This window comes from Symsagittifera roscoffensis, chromosome 8, assembly GCF_963678635.1.
Source record: "Symsagittifera roscoffensis chromosome 8, txSymRosc1.1, whole genome shotgun sequence".
NCBI lineage: Eukaryota > Metazoa > Xenacoelomorpha > Acoela > Convolutidae > Symsagittifera > Symsagittifera roscoffensis.
This window is the reverse complement of record NC_087069.1, coordinates 49043508-49060635: the sequence shown is the minus strand read 5'-3', so window position 1 is coordinate 49060635 and position 17128 is coordinate 49043508. Positions and strand designations below refer to the sequence as shown.

At 35.1% G+C, this 17128-nt stretch overlaps 1 protein-coding gene across 1 annotated transcript; it reads left to right on the top strand.

The window, feature by feature from the left end:
- Positions 1 to 975: 975 nt before the first annotated feature.
- Positions 976 to 1494, top strand: LOC134853668 (uncharacterized). The gene has a single exon (XM_063869678.1). The coding sequence runs from the start codon at positions 976 to 978 to the stop codon at positions 1492 to 1494; it is 519 nt and encodes a 172-aa protein (XP_063725748.1).
- Positions 1495 to 17128: the final 15634 nt, after the last annotated feature.

Genomic DNA, 17128 nt, shown 5'->3' with positions numbered 1-17128 from the left:
CCAGGACCAATCAGCCGACGCCTTCATCAATACTTTATGGCGATTTTTCGCACGCAGAGGACAACCAGCCAAAATTGTTTCTGATAACGGTACAAATTTCACAGCATCCGAAAAAAACTCAACTGACACTTCGACGCCAATGTTACAGGACAATTCTACGCCAATCATCAGATTGAATGGACCTTCAACCCTGCCTATGCTCCTCATTTCGGAGGTGTATGGGAACGACTCATAAGATCAGTCAAAGACTCGTTCAATGCCATCATAGGAAGCCAGATTCTAACAGACGACATATTCAACACCATTCTTTGCGAAGTTGAACACTTCGTGAACGCAAGACCCATCACTACAGTTTCATCATCGCCCGATGATGTTGAAGCCCTCACCCAAACCATTTTCTTCTCGGAAGAGCGCATGCCAGCATGCCACCTCTACAAACCCAACAGCCCTCAACACTCAGTCGACAATGGAAAATCGCCCAACAACTCGCAACCCAAATTTGGAAACGCTTGATGAAGGAGTTTATCCCAACACTACTGCCAAGACAACGAGGGACAAAAAAGACGCCGCCTATCAAAATAGGAGAAATTGTCTGGATTCTTCAGGATATGACGCCACGAGGACTCTGGCCAATTGGACGGATAACATGAAACAAACCAAACGACAATGACCAGATCCGCGTTTACTTCGTCAAAATAAAAGACAGAATTGAGTCAATACCAGCCATTAGACTAGCACCTGTTAGTCCGGATTATTGCAATCAACCAGCAAACGAAGATTCATGACAATGAGAATCTCACCCCAAAGCAGCTTTGCGCCGACAGCCATAGCCGATAACTTCAACTGACACTTGAACGACCGTTAAGCCAGCGTTTTATGTTTTATAAGTAGGAACTACCCCAACCCTTTTTCTCAATTTATTTAGCAACTGCTAAATACTTGACTTGCCTAACAACACGAGCCGTACATCTTGAGATGTGCCAGGACCAATCAGCTGACGCCTTCATCAATACTTTAAGGCGATTCTTTGAACGCAGAGGACAACCAGCCAAAATTGTTTCTGATAACGGTACAAATTTCACCGCATATGAAAAAAAACTCAACAGACACTTCGACGCCAATATTACAGGACAACTCTACGCCAACCATCAGATTGTATGGGCCACAAACGCTACCTATGCTCCTCATTTTGGAGGTGTATGGGAACGACTCATAAGATCAGTCGAAGACTCGTTCTATGCCATCATAGGAAGCCAGATTCTAAGAGACGAATTATTCAACACCGTTCTAAGCGAAGTTGAACACTTCGTGAACGCAAGACCCATCACTACAGTTTCATCATCGCCCGATGATGTTGAAGCCCTCACCCAAACCATTTTCTTCTCGGAAGAGCGCATGCCAGCATGCCACCTCTACAAACCCAACAGCCCTCAACACTCAGTCGACAATGGAAAATCGCCCAACAACTCGCAACCCAAATTTGGAAACGCTTGATGAAGGAGTTTATCCCAACACTACTGCCAAGACAACGAGGGACAAAAAAGACGCCGCCTATCAAAATAGGAGAAATTGTCTGGATTCTTCAGGATATGACGCCACGAGGACTCTGGCCAATTGGACGGATAACATGAAACAAACCAAACGACAATGACCAGATCCGCGTTTACTTCGTCAAAATAAAAGACAGAATTGAGTCAATACCAGCCATTAGACTAGCACCTGTTAGTCCGGATTATTGCAATCAACCAGCAAACGAAGATTCATGACAATGAGAACCTCACCCCAAAGCAGCTTTGCGCCGACAGCCATAGCCGATAACTTCAACTGACACTTGAACGACCGTTAAGCCAGCGTTTTATGTTTTATAAGTAGGAACTACCCCAACCCTTTTTCTCAATTTATTTAGCAACTGCTAAATACTTGACTTGCCTAACAACACGAGCCGTACATCTTGAGATGTGCCAGGACCAATCAGCTGACGCCTTCATCAATACTTTAAGGCGATTCTTTGAACGCAGAGGACAACCAGCCAAAATTGTTTCTGATAACGGTACAAATTTCACCGCATATGAAAAAAAACTCAACAGACACTTCGACGCCAATATTACAGGACAACTCTACGCCAACCATCAGATTGTATGGGCCACAAACGCTACCTATGCTCCTCATTTTGGAGGTGTATGGGAACGACTCATAAGATCAGTCGAAGACTCGTTCTATGCCATCATAGGAAGCCAGATTCTAAGAGACGAATTATTCAACACCGTTCTAAGCGAAGTTGAACACTTCATGAACGCAACACCCATCACTACATTTTCAGCATCACCCGATGTTGTTGAAGCCCTCACCCCAAATCATTTTCTTCTCGGGAGAGCGCATGCCAGCATGCCACCTCTAAAAACCCAACAGCCCTCAACACTCAGTCGACAATGGAAATTCGCCCAACAACTCGCAACCCATATTTGGAAACGCTTGATGAAGCAGTTTATCCCAACACTACTGCCAAGACAACAATGGACAAAAAAAACGCCGCCTATCAAAATAGGAGAAATTGTCTGGATTCTTCAGGATATGACGCCACGAGGACTCTGGTCAGTTGGACGGATCACATGAAACAAACCGAACGACGATGACGCGTTTACTTCCGCGTTTACTTCGTCAAATTAAGATACAAAATTGTGTCAATGCCAGCCATTAGACTAGCACCTGTTAGTCCGGATTATTGCAATCAACCAGCAAACGAAGATTCACGGCAGTGAGAGCCTCACCCCAAAGCAGCCTTGCGCCGACAGCCATAGCGATAACTTCAACTGACACTTAAACGACCGTTAAGCCAGCGTTTTAAACTTTGTAAGTAGGAACTACCCCACCCCTTTTTTCTCAATTTATTTTGCAACAGCTAAATGGGGCCGAGTGTTATATGCCAATTTGACAATTGACAACCATCTTAGATGACTTCAACTTTTCACATGCAATCAGGAAAACTCCGGGAAAGAATTTGAAAAACAGAACTCAGCAAATACAAAACTGGAAAAATGCAAAACTGAATTAGCAAACACGTGCAACCAACTAATTTATAATCAAATCAAAGATCAAAGCAACAAAAACTCAAATACATTGTGTAAACTAGAAACGATTACGCTTTCGTTTTCTATAATGGATCGCCATTTCAACGGTTCTAAACTCTCCGTTTTTGGTCGATTCTTTGAAAACTTCCACCTGGTTCGGCCTTAAAAGTTACCTTTTACGCTGATTGCACTTACAATTTTCAGCACCTGGATTTGCGTAATAACATTTTTGGAGGTTTTTGCCACCCGAGTCGAGATTTTTCACCTAATTTGAAGCAAGATTTGAGCGGTTTGAGCGGTTTTTTTAGACAATTACGCTCAACATCTTGCTTTAAAATGAGCGGTTTGAGCGGTTTTTAAACGGTTCATCTGAGAAAAAAACGCTCAAAAACCGCGCAAGATTTGAACGGTTTTGAGCGGTTTACCTAAAAAAAAAAACGCTCAAGAACCGCGCAATTTTCATATAGGGAAATTGTATGATAACTATTTTTTAGCTTCAAATTAAATTTTTGTTTTTGATCAGCAATGTCCTTTAAATTGAGCAAAAACACTCTTAACTAATATGAACAATTTCTGAAAATCTTGCCTTTCATTAAAAAATGATTATCTTTCATTTTTCATATATGGAAATTGTATGATAACCATTTTTTTTTCAAAAAAAAAAATTAAACATAGTTATTTTTCATCACCAGACTGTTGTATTTGGTTCAAAAAGCTGGAGAAACTAGATTGAATCTTTTTTCAATGGTTTGTTGAAACTGTATGAAAATTGTATGATTAGATTTTTTTCCATACATTTGATGCAGGCAATTGTATGATAAGCTTTTTCGGTGTGGGGAAATGTAAGGTAAGCATTTTCGGTTTATGGAGGTCAACCCGTTGTCACGTTACCTTTCAAGGCCTTTTTGTTGGTTTTAATCGGTTTTCTTTATAAGACCGCTCAAAAACCGCTTAAAAACAGCTCAAATTTTGCTTGAGAAACAGTTATAAAGTCACAGCAAGAAATGAGCGGTTTTTGAGCGGTTTTATAAGCAAGACTTGAGGGGTTTAAGCGGGTTTTTAAAACAAACCGCTCAAAAAACTCAAACAGCTCAACTCTTGCTGAAAAACCGCTCAAACCGCTCATATCTTGAGCGGTTTTTGAGCGGGGTCTCGACCCGGGCATTGTCGTACGGTGTAATGTAGAACTCCAAGACATGCCAACTTTGTCAACATGACAAACTCTTACGAGAACTATGTTGTTAGTTTTGCAGATGAAACATTCGTTGAGCATCTGAGATCATGAAAATTACATCTTTTCAATTTTTTTTCCTGGTCGTTTTTTCTGTGAAAAAAAAATTCTGAAATTTTCTAATTTTTGGTTTTCCTTGTTGAACAGATCGGTGAACCCTTTGAGTGGGAGTTAACTCAAGGCATGACGTTTGGTTTTCTGTTGTGATATTCTGGCTCCCCATTTTGCACAGATATAGATAAGATTTCTGTACACAGATCTTTTTGACCAATTACCCCGCCAAACCAAATTGCACCAAATGAAATGAAAAAAAAATCAGATAAAACATTTGTTTTGTTGATGATATTGCATATTTGAAAACCTTTTTTTGGAAGAAATTTTTGCAATTACGATTACAACCTTCAAAATAAAAAATGGACATTAGTTTTTTTTATAAGAAAGTGAACATTGTTTTAAAAAAGTAGCTAAGATTGGTCTCAATAAGATATAATATGTTGAAGTTTTTTTTTTTTTTTTGATTGAAGGCCTAGATGATGACCAAAACTTAAGAGAAAAGTTTAAATTATTTTTGTGATTACTTCATCCAAAACTTAAGAGAAAAGTTTAAATTATTTTTGTGATTACGCGCCTGCTTAAATTTAGAACTTTTAGTATATTATCAGTAGTTTGACCTGGCAGCAAAACAGCCGCTCATTGAGGTAAAAGAACTTAAAGTTACTGGAAAACTTCTGCATTTTGTCGGCGAGTTTCCAATAAATGAAGTTTATTAGTTTACAAGGTCGATCAAGGGAGGTTATCTTGCAAGATTCTTAAGAGGCAATGCATGTTTTTAAAAATGCAAGATCTTGCTATAGATAATTTTAAAAATAAGCGTTTTTAAGAAAAATATTTAATTATTTGATTTTTTGTGAGAAAAAAACAGCTTTATAACAGATTAAAGAACCTAAATATTTTGTGTACGAAGGAAGCAATACCACAAACAAATTTTATCCTTTTTATTGAATAAACAAATCAATAGAAGATAAAATAGAAAAAAATAACCGCATAATTGTTTATCGTATTCATTTAAACACAATATGCAAAATATCTCAAGCTAATTGACTCTATTTATTAGAACTTTGACATAAGAAACGCAAATAAAAACTTCAATCACTAGAGCTGCAAAATTAAATGAATGATTTCAATAAAATTAAAAAATAAATTAAACTGAAACCTCAACCTGAAACTTCTTACATTACGAAAACTGAAAAATGAGCTTAAGTATGAACTATTTTAGAATTTGGTCAAACTGAAGTCTTGATCTGAATTTATAGTTATATTTCTTTGTGACCATAGACAAAATCAAAATGGATCTTCATAGTACTTTTCTTGTGCTCAAAATAAATTTTTTTTAAATTACAGTACGTTATCTTACAAGATCTTGCAACAATCTCGCAAGATACTTGCAAAATAATCTCACTCTTGTTTGCAAGATCTTGCAAGATAACCTACATCTTGCAAAAATTTCCAAATGACCCTCAATTGCAGGAATCATGCAAGATCTGGCAAGATAACCCTTCTTGAATGACTATAGTGGGTTTACTAGACCGATTTGAACGACATTCGGTTGTTTGCGCGGTTATTTTTCAGCACAATACGATAAAACGTCTTCTCAAATTGTTGGTTTTTCATTCCAAACACCCAGGAAATCCGAACTTGATTTTATAGATTTGGCTCAAAAACAAAAACAACCTAAAAAGCAAAATGAACTCTAATTACATTTTCTTTTTGAGAAAATTTTTTTGTGTTAAAAAAAAAAATTTCTGTATCAAAAATAACTGTTAACTGTACCGTAACTGTAAAACCGTAACTTTAAACTTAAAAAACTGACATTCAATTTTGAAGAAAATTGAAAAAAATGGTCTTGAACATGAATGAAGCTGTTGCAAACATTGGTCACTATTAGGTATTTCATGTCGCAGTTTTTGTTTACGGATTTTTTTCTGAATCTAGACCCAGATGATGGCAGACTACTCAAATATTGTTTAATAGCTTAAATGGCAGATTTACTAAAAAGTGAGACCACTTTATGAGCACGCGCTTACCTAAGTAAAAAAAGTCTAAAATTTTATCATAGATATTTTGTATTAGTTTGATAGTGCATCAACACAGCCATCAAAGGAAAGAGACATGCTAAAAATATCTAAAGTTTGTGAAAAACTTGTGCATTTCGACGGGGAGTTTTTAAGCATTATGACTTACAGTTTTACAATAGGTTTAATGGAAACTCGTTTCCGCTTTTTTTTCAGCGGAAGCTTTTAAAGCACAGTGCGATAAAAGTATGCTTGAAAGTATGGTAATTTGATTCCAATCATCCTGAAAGTCTGATCGATTTTGAATTGATTTTTTTTTTCGTTTTATGGCATATGATGGTAATATGACATATGAAAATTCTTTAGTGTTTCTTAATATATGATTGCAAAGTTCCATGTTTGGTTCAATTCGTCGTGGTTAATTTAGTTTGCTTCAATGCTAACCATTGCTCCATTTTTCTTCTACGGGCTAATTTTGTTGAGATTTTGCTACTCACAAAAAGTAGTCGCGAAAAGACATTTCGGCTGCTTTCTCAGAATTTGAAGTCTTCGCAAATGGCACAAGAACAAAGAACAATTTTTGGCGCCAACAACTCTTTAAAGGAAATTTTTCACGTTGAACCACGCTTCCATCTATTCAAATACTGATCAGGAGCCTGCCCTCTGAATTATAGCGTTCTACGTAGCTAGTTATGCCAGAAAAAAATCTTCGTAATTGCGCGTCAAAACATATCAAAGTTAAGCATTCCAATTATGCTTACAACAATTATTGTCTCAAAGTTATGCTGACAACAAACAAGACAAACGCAGTAAGTTTGAGAAAAGACTGACATACACAAAAAAAAATTAAGTTTTCGGGAAAATTTTAAAATAAAACCAATTTTAGGAGATATATGAATGAAAGAGTTCAGCATTATTACAAATGCTCAAAAAAGCCGCGAAACACAAAAAGAAATCAAAGGAAACGACCAGTTTACCCCGATTTAATTGTGGAAGAGATAAAAAACTTGGGCGACGTTGAGTCATGGCATTTAGGAAAAGACATTGCATACAATTTTTACATTTCTTCCAAAGCTTGCAAAAATGCAAATTTTCTGCAGAAACAATCGAAGGTAGTTCTAAAAATTAAAATTGACTAAAATCGATTATAGTGGATTTTGATGGTTTGTATTTCAAAAAATCGATTATAATGAGTTATCTTGGCAAAAGTAATCGAATTTTCTGCCAAAAAATGGGTTGTAATGGATTGTTTTTTTTCATAAGTAATCGATCACAATCAATTTTGTAATCTGAGTTCTACATCTGTAACGGATCATTATGAATTTTTTTTTGTCTCTGGAGTCAATTATAAACGATTATAATCCATGGGCGGTCCGTGCGCGTAGAAACGCAAAGGCCTTGGCATCTGCATGCAGTGGTCTACATTTTAACAAAAAAAAAAATTTGTAAAAGTTTAATTTCAAGAAATAACACTACATTTAGAGAGAAAAAGGTGAAATATCTTAGGGGAACTTCAATAATTGTAAAGCATTCAAGAATCAATTTAGAGTAATCATTTTAGTGAAACTTGGCTTACAAACTTTATACAAATTTATGGAAAAAAAATGTTATCAATGCGAGCTCGTAAAAACAATAACTACGGTTTGAAGGTTTTGTTCAAACCTGAAAGCGGGCACAAAAGACGAGAAGCTTCATTTAGTTGTTGTAGCTGCTTGATATAGAACTTGCAATAGAACTCAGGGAAGAAAGATGAGCGAGCGGATTTGGAAAAAAAAACGTTATATAAAGTGTTTTTAGCTGGCGCCAATTTCGTGATGATCAGCTATTGGAGAACAAATGTCGCTAAGTTTCAAATCAGGTATGTTTCAGATTAACTTCTCGTGATAAAGAAGAATTGGATTTTGAGTGCAAGTAGTAAAAAAAAGTTTTCTCCAAAGAATATTATGAATTTTCAAATATTTTGAAGCGCAGTAATTAATGAGAACGTAAAACCACTTAGTAGCCGGGCGAACGTTTATCTGCAACGGTAGAAAAATAACGATCGATATTTAAAAGCCACGGTAACTCAGGTATTGATAATTCAGTCCTTGTTGAATTTCTTTTTCGTGACAGGAAAAACACAACAACTACAGTCACCGAAAAAAAGTTGCACCTTTTTAATTTTCGATGAGAAATTGAACTATTTTTTATCACAATTTTGTCGTTTGCTCTGCCATTTTTAAGAATATGGGATTGAAACTTTGATACGTGAGAGATAAAACTACTGGAAAGTTGCTAGCCGGATGCAATTTTGAGAGAGCATGTAACCAGATCAGATGTAGAAACGAAAATAATTAACGAAGGAAATATTTCATCAAAAGCACGCTAGAATTGTGCGATAATTAGGTAAGGCATGCAATTAGTAGGTGGTGGCAAAAGCTTTGTCAACTACACTTTTTGCTGATGCAACAGTAACTCGGTAATTAAAAGAAACATCTAATTACACTTTCCACGCTGCTGATTTAGTCAAGCTTTCAAGCACACTTTTGAAGAAACAGCTAAATGATTTTTCGGTTTCACTAATGTAGTCAAGTTTACATTTTAAGAAACTGAAAATTGAGTTATCCGAACCGCTGATTTAGTCAAGGTTTCAAGCACACTTATGATGAAACAGCTAATTGATTTTTCGACTTTGCTGATTTAGTCACATTTACTTTATAAGGAACAGAAAGTTGAGTTTTCCAAAATCACTGATTTAGTCAATATTTCAGGACCACTTTCGAATCGATGAAACAGGAAAATGATTTTTCCGCTCCGCTGATTTACTCAAGTCTACTCTTTAAGAAACACAAAAATGAGTTTGCCGCACAACTGATTTAACAATCTATAATGGCCAGTCACAAACGAAAAAAAAGGCAAATTTGGTAAAACATTTAGCCGGATGGTGTTTTACAGATACAAAATTTGATTTTTGCTTCTTTTTTGTCCCTTCATCTACGATTATAGATACGGATTATGATTCACTAATTAGACAGTAGCAGTATTCGGCCAATATGTAAAAAAAATTATAAAAATGTTGATGTTTTTAAAAAATAATTTGGTTTTTTAGTTTATCTTCAACGTACACTGCAAATGCTCAAGAAATGCACGCTAGTGTTGTACTGAGAAGCTCTATATCCTTGTTTTACCTCAGTTTAGAGCAATTTATGATCAGTCGGAAAATATCCTAATTTAAGTTTTAGAGGTCAAATTAGTCTTAAGTTTGGGCTCAACTAATTTAATTGTATTTTTAAAAGTTAATATGGTCTCAAGTTTGCATGCAGCTTTAAATCTTTGAAAAAAAAACTTTTTTTTATCTTATTTTGATTCTGATTTTCTTCTTTTGATATCATTTTGAGTCAATGATATCTATTAAAACAGATAGAGTTTAGTTAAGGATTTTTTTTTGTAGCTGTAATTGGTAATTTAGCGTCCAAAAAGGTTTTGTTATATAATATTTCATACTTTCACATACTGCCACATACGTTCATACAATTTACACTCAAGTGTATAAGTATATAAACACCAACATACTTATATTGTGCATAAAATTTTACTTTTATACCCTAAAAATTGTAAATCTTGCACTTTTACAATCAAACAAGCTTTTATTCATACATAGATACATTAGCACATACCTACAGAATCTCGTTAAAGGGATTAAGTTCACCCACAAAATTTAAGCATACTTTATCAAAAGTTTCTGCTCAATTCTTGAGTTTTGTGTCTCGGTGTATGTGGAGCTATCTCTCTCTTTCTCTCTCTCTCTCTCTCTCTCTCTCTCGCTGAATTGTCTGTTTCCCTCTCTCTCTCTCTCTCTCTCTCTCTTTTCCCTACATAATTCTCCCTTTTCCCTGTTTCTCTTTCTCAATCTTCTTGCCATTAAAGTTTCACCTTGAGATCAATTGGTACAAAACTTCATATTTAGGTAGATATGATGATCAAAGTTCTGCAAAGAGACCATTAGTTGTTTATAGGGATCATTACCATTACAATTTACCATTGGGATCACTTGATACACAAAGGCAATCATTTGGCAAATTTTTGGATCATTTTTTATAGATGGAGATCACTGGTTATACTTTTAGGTAATAGCTTATGTGTATACCATTAGTTAACCATAGGGATCATTAGATTGAACAACGGATCTTAAGTTGACGGTAGGTATCATTCTTTATACAAAAGGATCATGAGTTAAACACAGGGATAATAATTTTTAGAATAAAATCTTTAGATAAAATTAGTGATCATTAGTTATACATAGAGATTTTTGATTATATTTAGGGATCATTAGATATACAAAGGATTAATACTTATAAGCTATGGTCATAAGTTATATACAAAGATCATTAGTTAAACGCAGGGATCATTAGGTGTTAATAGGGATCTTTGGTTATACATAGAAACCATTGTTTGTGCATAAAGATTTCGAAAACTTTGTAAAATTGTTGAAATATTTTTTTGAAACTTTTTGAAATATTGTTGAAGTATAGAGACGCATGGTCTGCTCATCCTCTCAAAAATTTGTTTCTGTTCCTGCTGTTGAAAAATAAAAAGCTGGAAGTCAACCAAGGTTTGTGAAATAATTTTTTTTGTAGTAAAACTAATGAATAAATGACTGTAAGGAATAGATGTTGCATCTTGATACCACTCTTTTAATTCACATTCGATACCTAATTGTGGACTTAATTTTTTAGAGTTCTATTGTAAATTTGAACAGGAACAAAGGTCTGTTTTGTAATTCATTATCTCTTCCCAATTTGCTTTGATGAAGCATGTTATGCTTAATCAATATTGTATTTGTTCACATGTGTCTTCTAACATTAGCAATTTTTACAAATTGTTTAGAAATAGAAAGTTGTTCACATGAGTCATCAAATAATAACAGGCATTTTGGCCGATCATTGGGATGGTGTTCATTCAGTTCAAAGTCAATTCCCTGATAAAAATTAGGTCTTTTTTTTCTGTGCATTTGTCCAAAGGAGGTTAATAATGTTGATAAAATTGTGAATTTATGTCAAAAAATATTTTGAATATTGCCAATTTTGAACCAAAATAAAATAAGATGAGAATTTCCAGAACCGTTAAATAGCAAGTTAAACTCATTTTTTGGTAGAAAAAGTTTTGTTCATGGTTTTGGAGAAGGTAACTCACACTGAAAAATAGGCGCAGAAAAACTAGCAGAGATCTATCATACGTACGTTCAAAAAACTTCCAGATTTTTGCTCTTGATTCACTTTGTCAAAAACAAAACTTGCGAGATTCATTGCTTTTCGCATTCATCAATCATTTTAAGTTCACAATGAAAAATTGTTTATGAATAAATTTAAAATAATTTAAATACAAGATGAAACGAAGTGATTATTTTGATTTACAATTTTTCGAAGAAACAATGAGTTCATGTTCTGTGCGCAAATGTTTTTTTCTGCACAGTGAAGAGATTTTGCATGACGAAAAGTGTAGTTGCTACACTTCCAAAAGTGTTCTTTATCGTTGAAAAGCAATTTCTGAAATTTTGGGCATGCATGCGTAGTCATCCAAGTTTGTTACCACTTTTTATAATATTTATGACAGAGACTTACATTTTTCATAACTTTCTGCAAAAACTCCGTTTCTTGAACTTTTAGTTTTTGTAATTTATTTTCACACTCATAACAGTTTTCATAACCACTTCAGAACTGATTCCATAAAACTGCTTTGTACACCAAGCAGCTTGAGATGTTGCTTTGATTTTTTTGAAGGAAAAAAGAACATCCCACAGTTTATCCATTCATTTAAAATCCTAGTTCTTTCACTATTTTTTTTTCAACCCACACATTATCCACAAAAACCAGACTGAAGATGATAGCTATTTTTTGCTGACGTTTTCGGCTAAAATGACTAACAATCAAGCATTGCATAAACTGTTGAAGCAAAAACTTCGATATATAATAAGAATTAGTAGCAATTTTCATAAATTGTTTCCTAGAAACAATTTTTTCAGATGAGTCATCAGAAGTTATCTCTATATTTTGTTCCATTAATTGGAAGTTTTTCAATCAATTCAGAATCAACTTCTTGAAAAAAATAAGTTTTGTTCTCTGCACTTGCCCATAAAGGTCTTGGTAATGTTGATAAAAAAAAGTTATTTCAAAATTGTTTTGAAATGTGCCAAGTTTTAAGCATAAAAGGTTTCAACTGACTTGGCAGATCCATTTAAGCCAATTAGCGCAATTAAATCTCGTTCTTTGGTAGAAATTTTCTCTAATGGCTTGGAAAATGTAAAATAGAAATGACTGTACTTGATAAAATTGCTACCTAATCTGTTGTTTCTTCAGATGTGAAAAAAAAAATGTTGTTTCTTCGATCCATTGCACAGGCTTGTATAAAAACGATGACAAAAAATGTCACAGAAAAACTGGAAGAGATCTATTACACCTACGTCAAAAAAACTTCCATTATTTTTTTTCATGATTTTCTTTGTAAAAAAAATTACAAAAATGATTAAAATGACTTACAAACTGTTAAAAAGATTCGAGTATCAGGAAATGGCTAGTTGCTACAACTCCAATCATAATGTGTATTTTTGAAAATCAAAATTTGAACTTTCGGACATGCGTCGTCATCCAAGTTGGTAACCTTTTTTCCAAATTTCTCTCAAAATTTGTACGTTTTCCATTACATCTGCAAAAACTCCGTTTCTGGAGCTTTTAGTTTTTGCAAAGATACACTCATAACACTCCTGCAACTGGCTCCACAAAGCTGCTTTGCACTCCAAGCAGGTTGAGTGTTGCTTCATTTTTTTTAAAAGAAGAAGGGGTATCCCACAGTTTGTTTATCTTTAAATTCTGCTAATTCTTTCACTGTTTTTTTTTAATTAACTCAATATCCACAACAACCAGACTCTTGATGTTTAAAGTTTTCGCCGATGTTAAATCCATACAGGAATTTCCGTATCAAGTTAGACCACAAAAAGGAAGATTTTGGTACGCTCCTTTCAAATTTTTGTTTAAACTTTTGTTCCCATCCTATCAAATTTTTTGAGTCCGAAACAATTCAGGTACAGAAAAAATAAAATATTTATTTTTGTATTTTAAGAAAAATCGTGCTTAGTCAAATCAAAAATTCTGACAATTTGATTCAGTTTCTGAACATAAATTTCCTACAGCGTTTTCGTGAATACTATAACAAATTTTTTGAATGTCCCCACGTGAGACAAATCCGAGGGGATAAAATCAACTCCTTTTTTCTGACTCACTTTTTTCAAATTTTTTCCATGAGTTTGTTTTTCTAGTTCTATCATGTTAAGATTTTTCCTGATCATTGTACTCTGCACATCCGTATTGCGAGTACGGCCGATAAAAAAATTTCTCACCACATTTTGCTCCTCCACTGCAATACAATTACAGCATGCTGTCTGAGCCGACAGCCTTGGATGGAACCACAAAAAATATTCGTTAGCTTCCATGTACCAAAAATTGTAGAGTTTGATGCGCTCCATGGTGAAGTTTAGCACCACCTTGAAGGCATACACACAGCTCTTATAAAATTTGCTGAACAATAACAGATTAAGATCGGCTTATGGCAATATTTGTACCAATTTTTTCTGCCCTCATTCCCAAAGCAAAAAAAAATTGCGAACATGCTCATGCCTCGGCTTCGTGAAGAAACTAGTTCATCATGATCAGTGGCCCCTTCTTCCGCCGTTATGAGTTCGGTTCCTCGACCCGCCGGGTTGCAGCTGCGTCTCCACGGAGGCAATTATCTGCATCTGACACTCGATTCTGGGTCCTGCTTCTTCTCTTGCGTTGGTGGCGGGTCATTGTGAACAGCGCTAGATTCAGCGAGGTTATCGGACACATTGGAATTTTCTTTTAATCCTAACGCAAGACTGAACTTTCCAAATCAGCTGTCCCAACTACAAAACGGGAACAACGATGGTTTTGTCCAATAAGTGGATAAGCCAGGGAGGTCAGTACGGTCATCGGAAACAGGAACTGCTGGCTGCGCTGTGACATTTACCAAACTCTAAGACTGATAAAACTCGGGAAAATGATAAGTGTAAATTAAGTATAAGTATCGTACATCTGATATGCGTACATGAAAAACAGAATTTATAATATCCGAAAAGATGAACTTACTTTATATACACAGAGTGTTTAGGACAAAGAGCCGGAAAGAGTTTAGAGCTTGTTAAACCTAACGTAACAAAAGAGGATAGGTCTTATTCGTAAGTCGAAATGCAAACAGATGATTATAAGTATATCACCCTATGAATTAACTTAGCAGGCCTTAGAAATGAAAAGACGACGTGTCCATGAAATATGGAAATATTATAATAAGCCTACTCGATGATGTGGCCATGGCCACGCCCAATTTCGAGAACGCCCGGGTCCAGATCCCGCTCAAAAACCGCTTAAGATATGAGCGGTTTGAGCGGTTTTTCAGCAAGATTTGAGCGGTTTGGGCGGTTTGGGCGTTTTTTTGGAAAAACCCCTCAATTCGCTCAAATCTTACTTAAAAAACCGCTCAAAAACCGCTCATTTCTTGCGGTGATTTTTGAACGGTTTCTCAAGCAAGATGTACGCGGTTTTTAAGCGGTTTTTGAGCGGTCTTATTAGGAAAACCGATTAAAACCTACAAAAAGGTAATGTGACCACGGGTTGACCTCCATAAACCGAAAATGCTTATCTTAAATTTCCCCACACCGAACAAACTTATCATACAATTGCCTGCATCAAATGTATTGAAAAATGCTAGTCATACAATTTTCATACAATTTCAAAAAACTATTGAAAAAAGATTCAATATAATTTCTCCGGCTATTTGAACCAAATACAACTATCTCGTGATGAAAAATATCTACGTTTATTTTTTATTTTAAAATTGTTATCATACAATTTCCATATATGAAAATTGTATGATAGCCATTTTTTTATGAAATGCAAGATTTTCAGAAATTGTTCCAACATAGCAGTTATGGCAGATAAGCTTCTTTCAACCAATTTGGAACGATTTCTAAGACGGATTATTCCTCAAATATCAACAAAACTGCCCGTATCAGGAGAAGCCCTGGAAGTTCCGACTGCCTTTTAATGTCTATGTAGCAGTAATAACAAGAAAAAAATAAATTTAATTAAGTTGAAAATTTCCTGCTGGTTGGCTAGGTTTTATAATTAGTAGCTTGCAATGCTACGATTCCTTTGTATCGCAAGTGATGAAAAACTCTGCTTCGCCTCTGTTGAATTTTATTTTTCATGGTAATGATATTTAATGTATTGATAATCTTTCATATTTCTGAAATGCTTGTTTTGTTTTAGACAGTTTTGTGAAATTTATTCAACCATCACCAGGTATGGTTTACGGTGTCATCAGGTAAAACTTTTACATCAGATAAAAATGTGCTTTGTTTGGAAACCAAATTTTTGCTCTGAACGGCGGAGAAAAAGGTTTTTACTACCAACGTCTTCGAGGTCGTTCAGAGCATTTTTTGGATGCCCACGAAAATATTGAATTTATTTGATTATTTAGTTTCTATGTTGCGCCAAATATGGTTCTTTGCTAATCATACGTCGCGCTATGTTTCCATGGTATCCATAAGTCGCCATGATAAAAAAATGTGCAACCATACGTCGCGCCATGCATGGAAAATGTGTTATTTTAACATCAAAATACGTCGGCAATTTTTCATGGCTTCGATGGAACTATGCATGGTGCGACGTATGGTTGCACATTTTGGTCAACCTGGGGCTACTGTCCAGCGCAGATGTGGGCTGTGGGGAAATCTCTCCTTAAGATTCTCTGACCACCCGAGTCGAGATTTTTCACATAATTTGAAGCAAAATTTGAGCGGTTTGAGCGTTTTTTATAGTTAATTACGCTCAAAATCTTGCTTCAAAATGAGCGGTTTGAGCGGTTTTTGAACGGTTTATCTAAAAAAAAATCGCTCAAAAACCGCGCAAGATTTGAGCGGTTTGAGCGGTTTTTTCAGACAATTACGCTCAAAATCTTGCTTCAAAATGAGCGGTTTGAGCGGTTTTTGAACGGTTTATCTTAAAAAACCGCTCAAAAACCGAGCAAGATTTGAACGGTTTTGAGCGGTTTATCTAAAAAAAACCCGCTAAAAAACATTTTCCAAAATTTTTTTGTTCACTTCGTTCATCGTTGTTTTAAGATGTCCTTTCCGAGCAAATTGAATTTACTGATAACGCTTGTAGCATGGTCGTCAATTTTGATATAACTAAATTTTGATTTGATTTGATTTATATTTTTGCTTAAACTGATTTGAAATTGCTCAAAAAATTCGGTTGGTCACACCTGGAAGTCATCAAATGGGGTTTCTTGTAAACTTATTGAGCATGAACAATCATGTATGTCCCATGTGAAAACAAAGTTAAGTTCTTCAACATGAGGCGGCAGATTTTATCTGGTCCCGATCTCTTCGGTTTCAGGTCGCTAGACTCATTAAGCAGATCCATTCTTGAGAAGAAAGCGTTTCTGGTGAACGAAACACCGTATGTGAAAAAAAACAAAACTGAAACAAAATTCAAGTTGTTCCGGCGCTGTTTAAAAATTGATTTTTCTAATGTTTTCATTTTGCGTAGCTTATGACATTGAATTCTGCTTTTAAAGACCGAAACTTATGTCAGTTCGATATTTTTTGTTGACTTGTAGTTTGCGATAATCAGGTTAATTTACATATGAAGTGAAATGTTGTCAATCAGTCAGCTACCCGAAACCAATCTACCTCAGAACCGAAA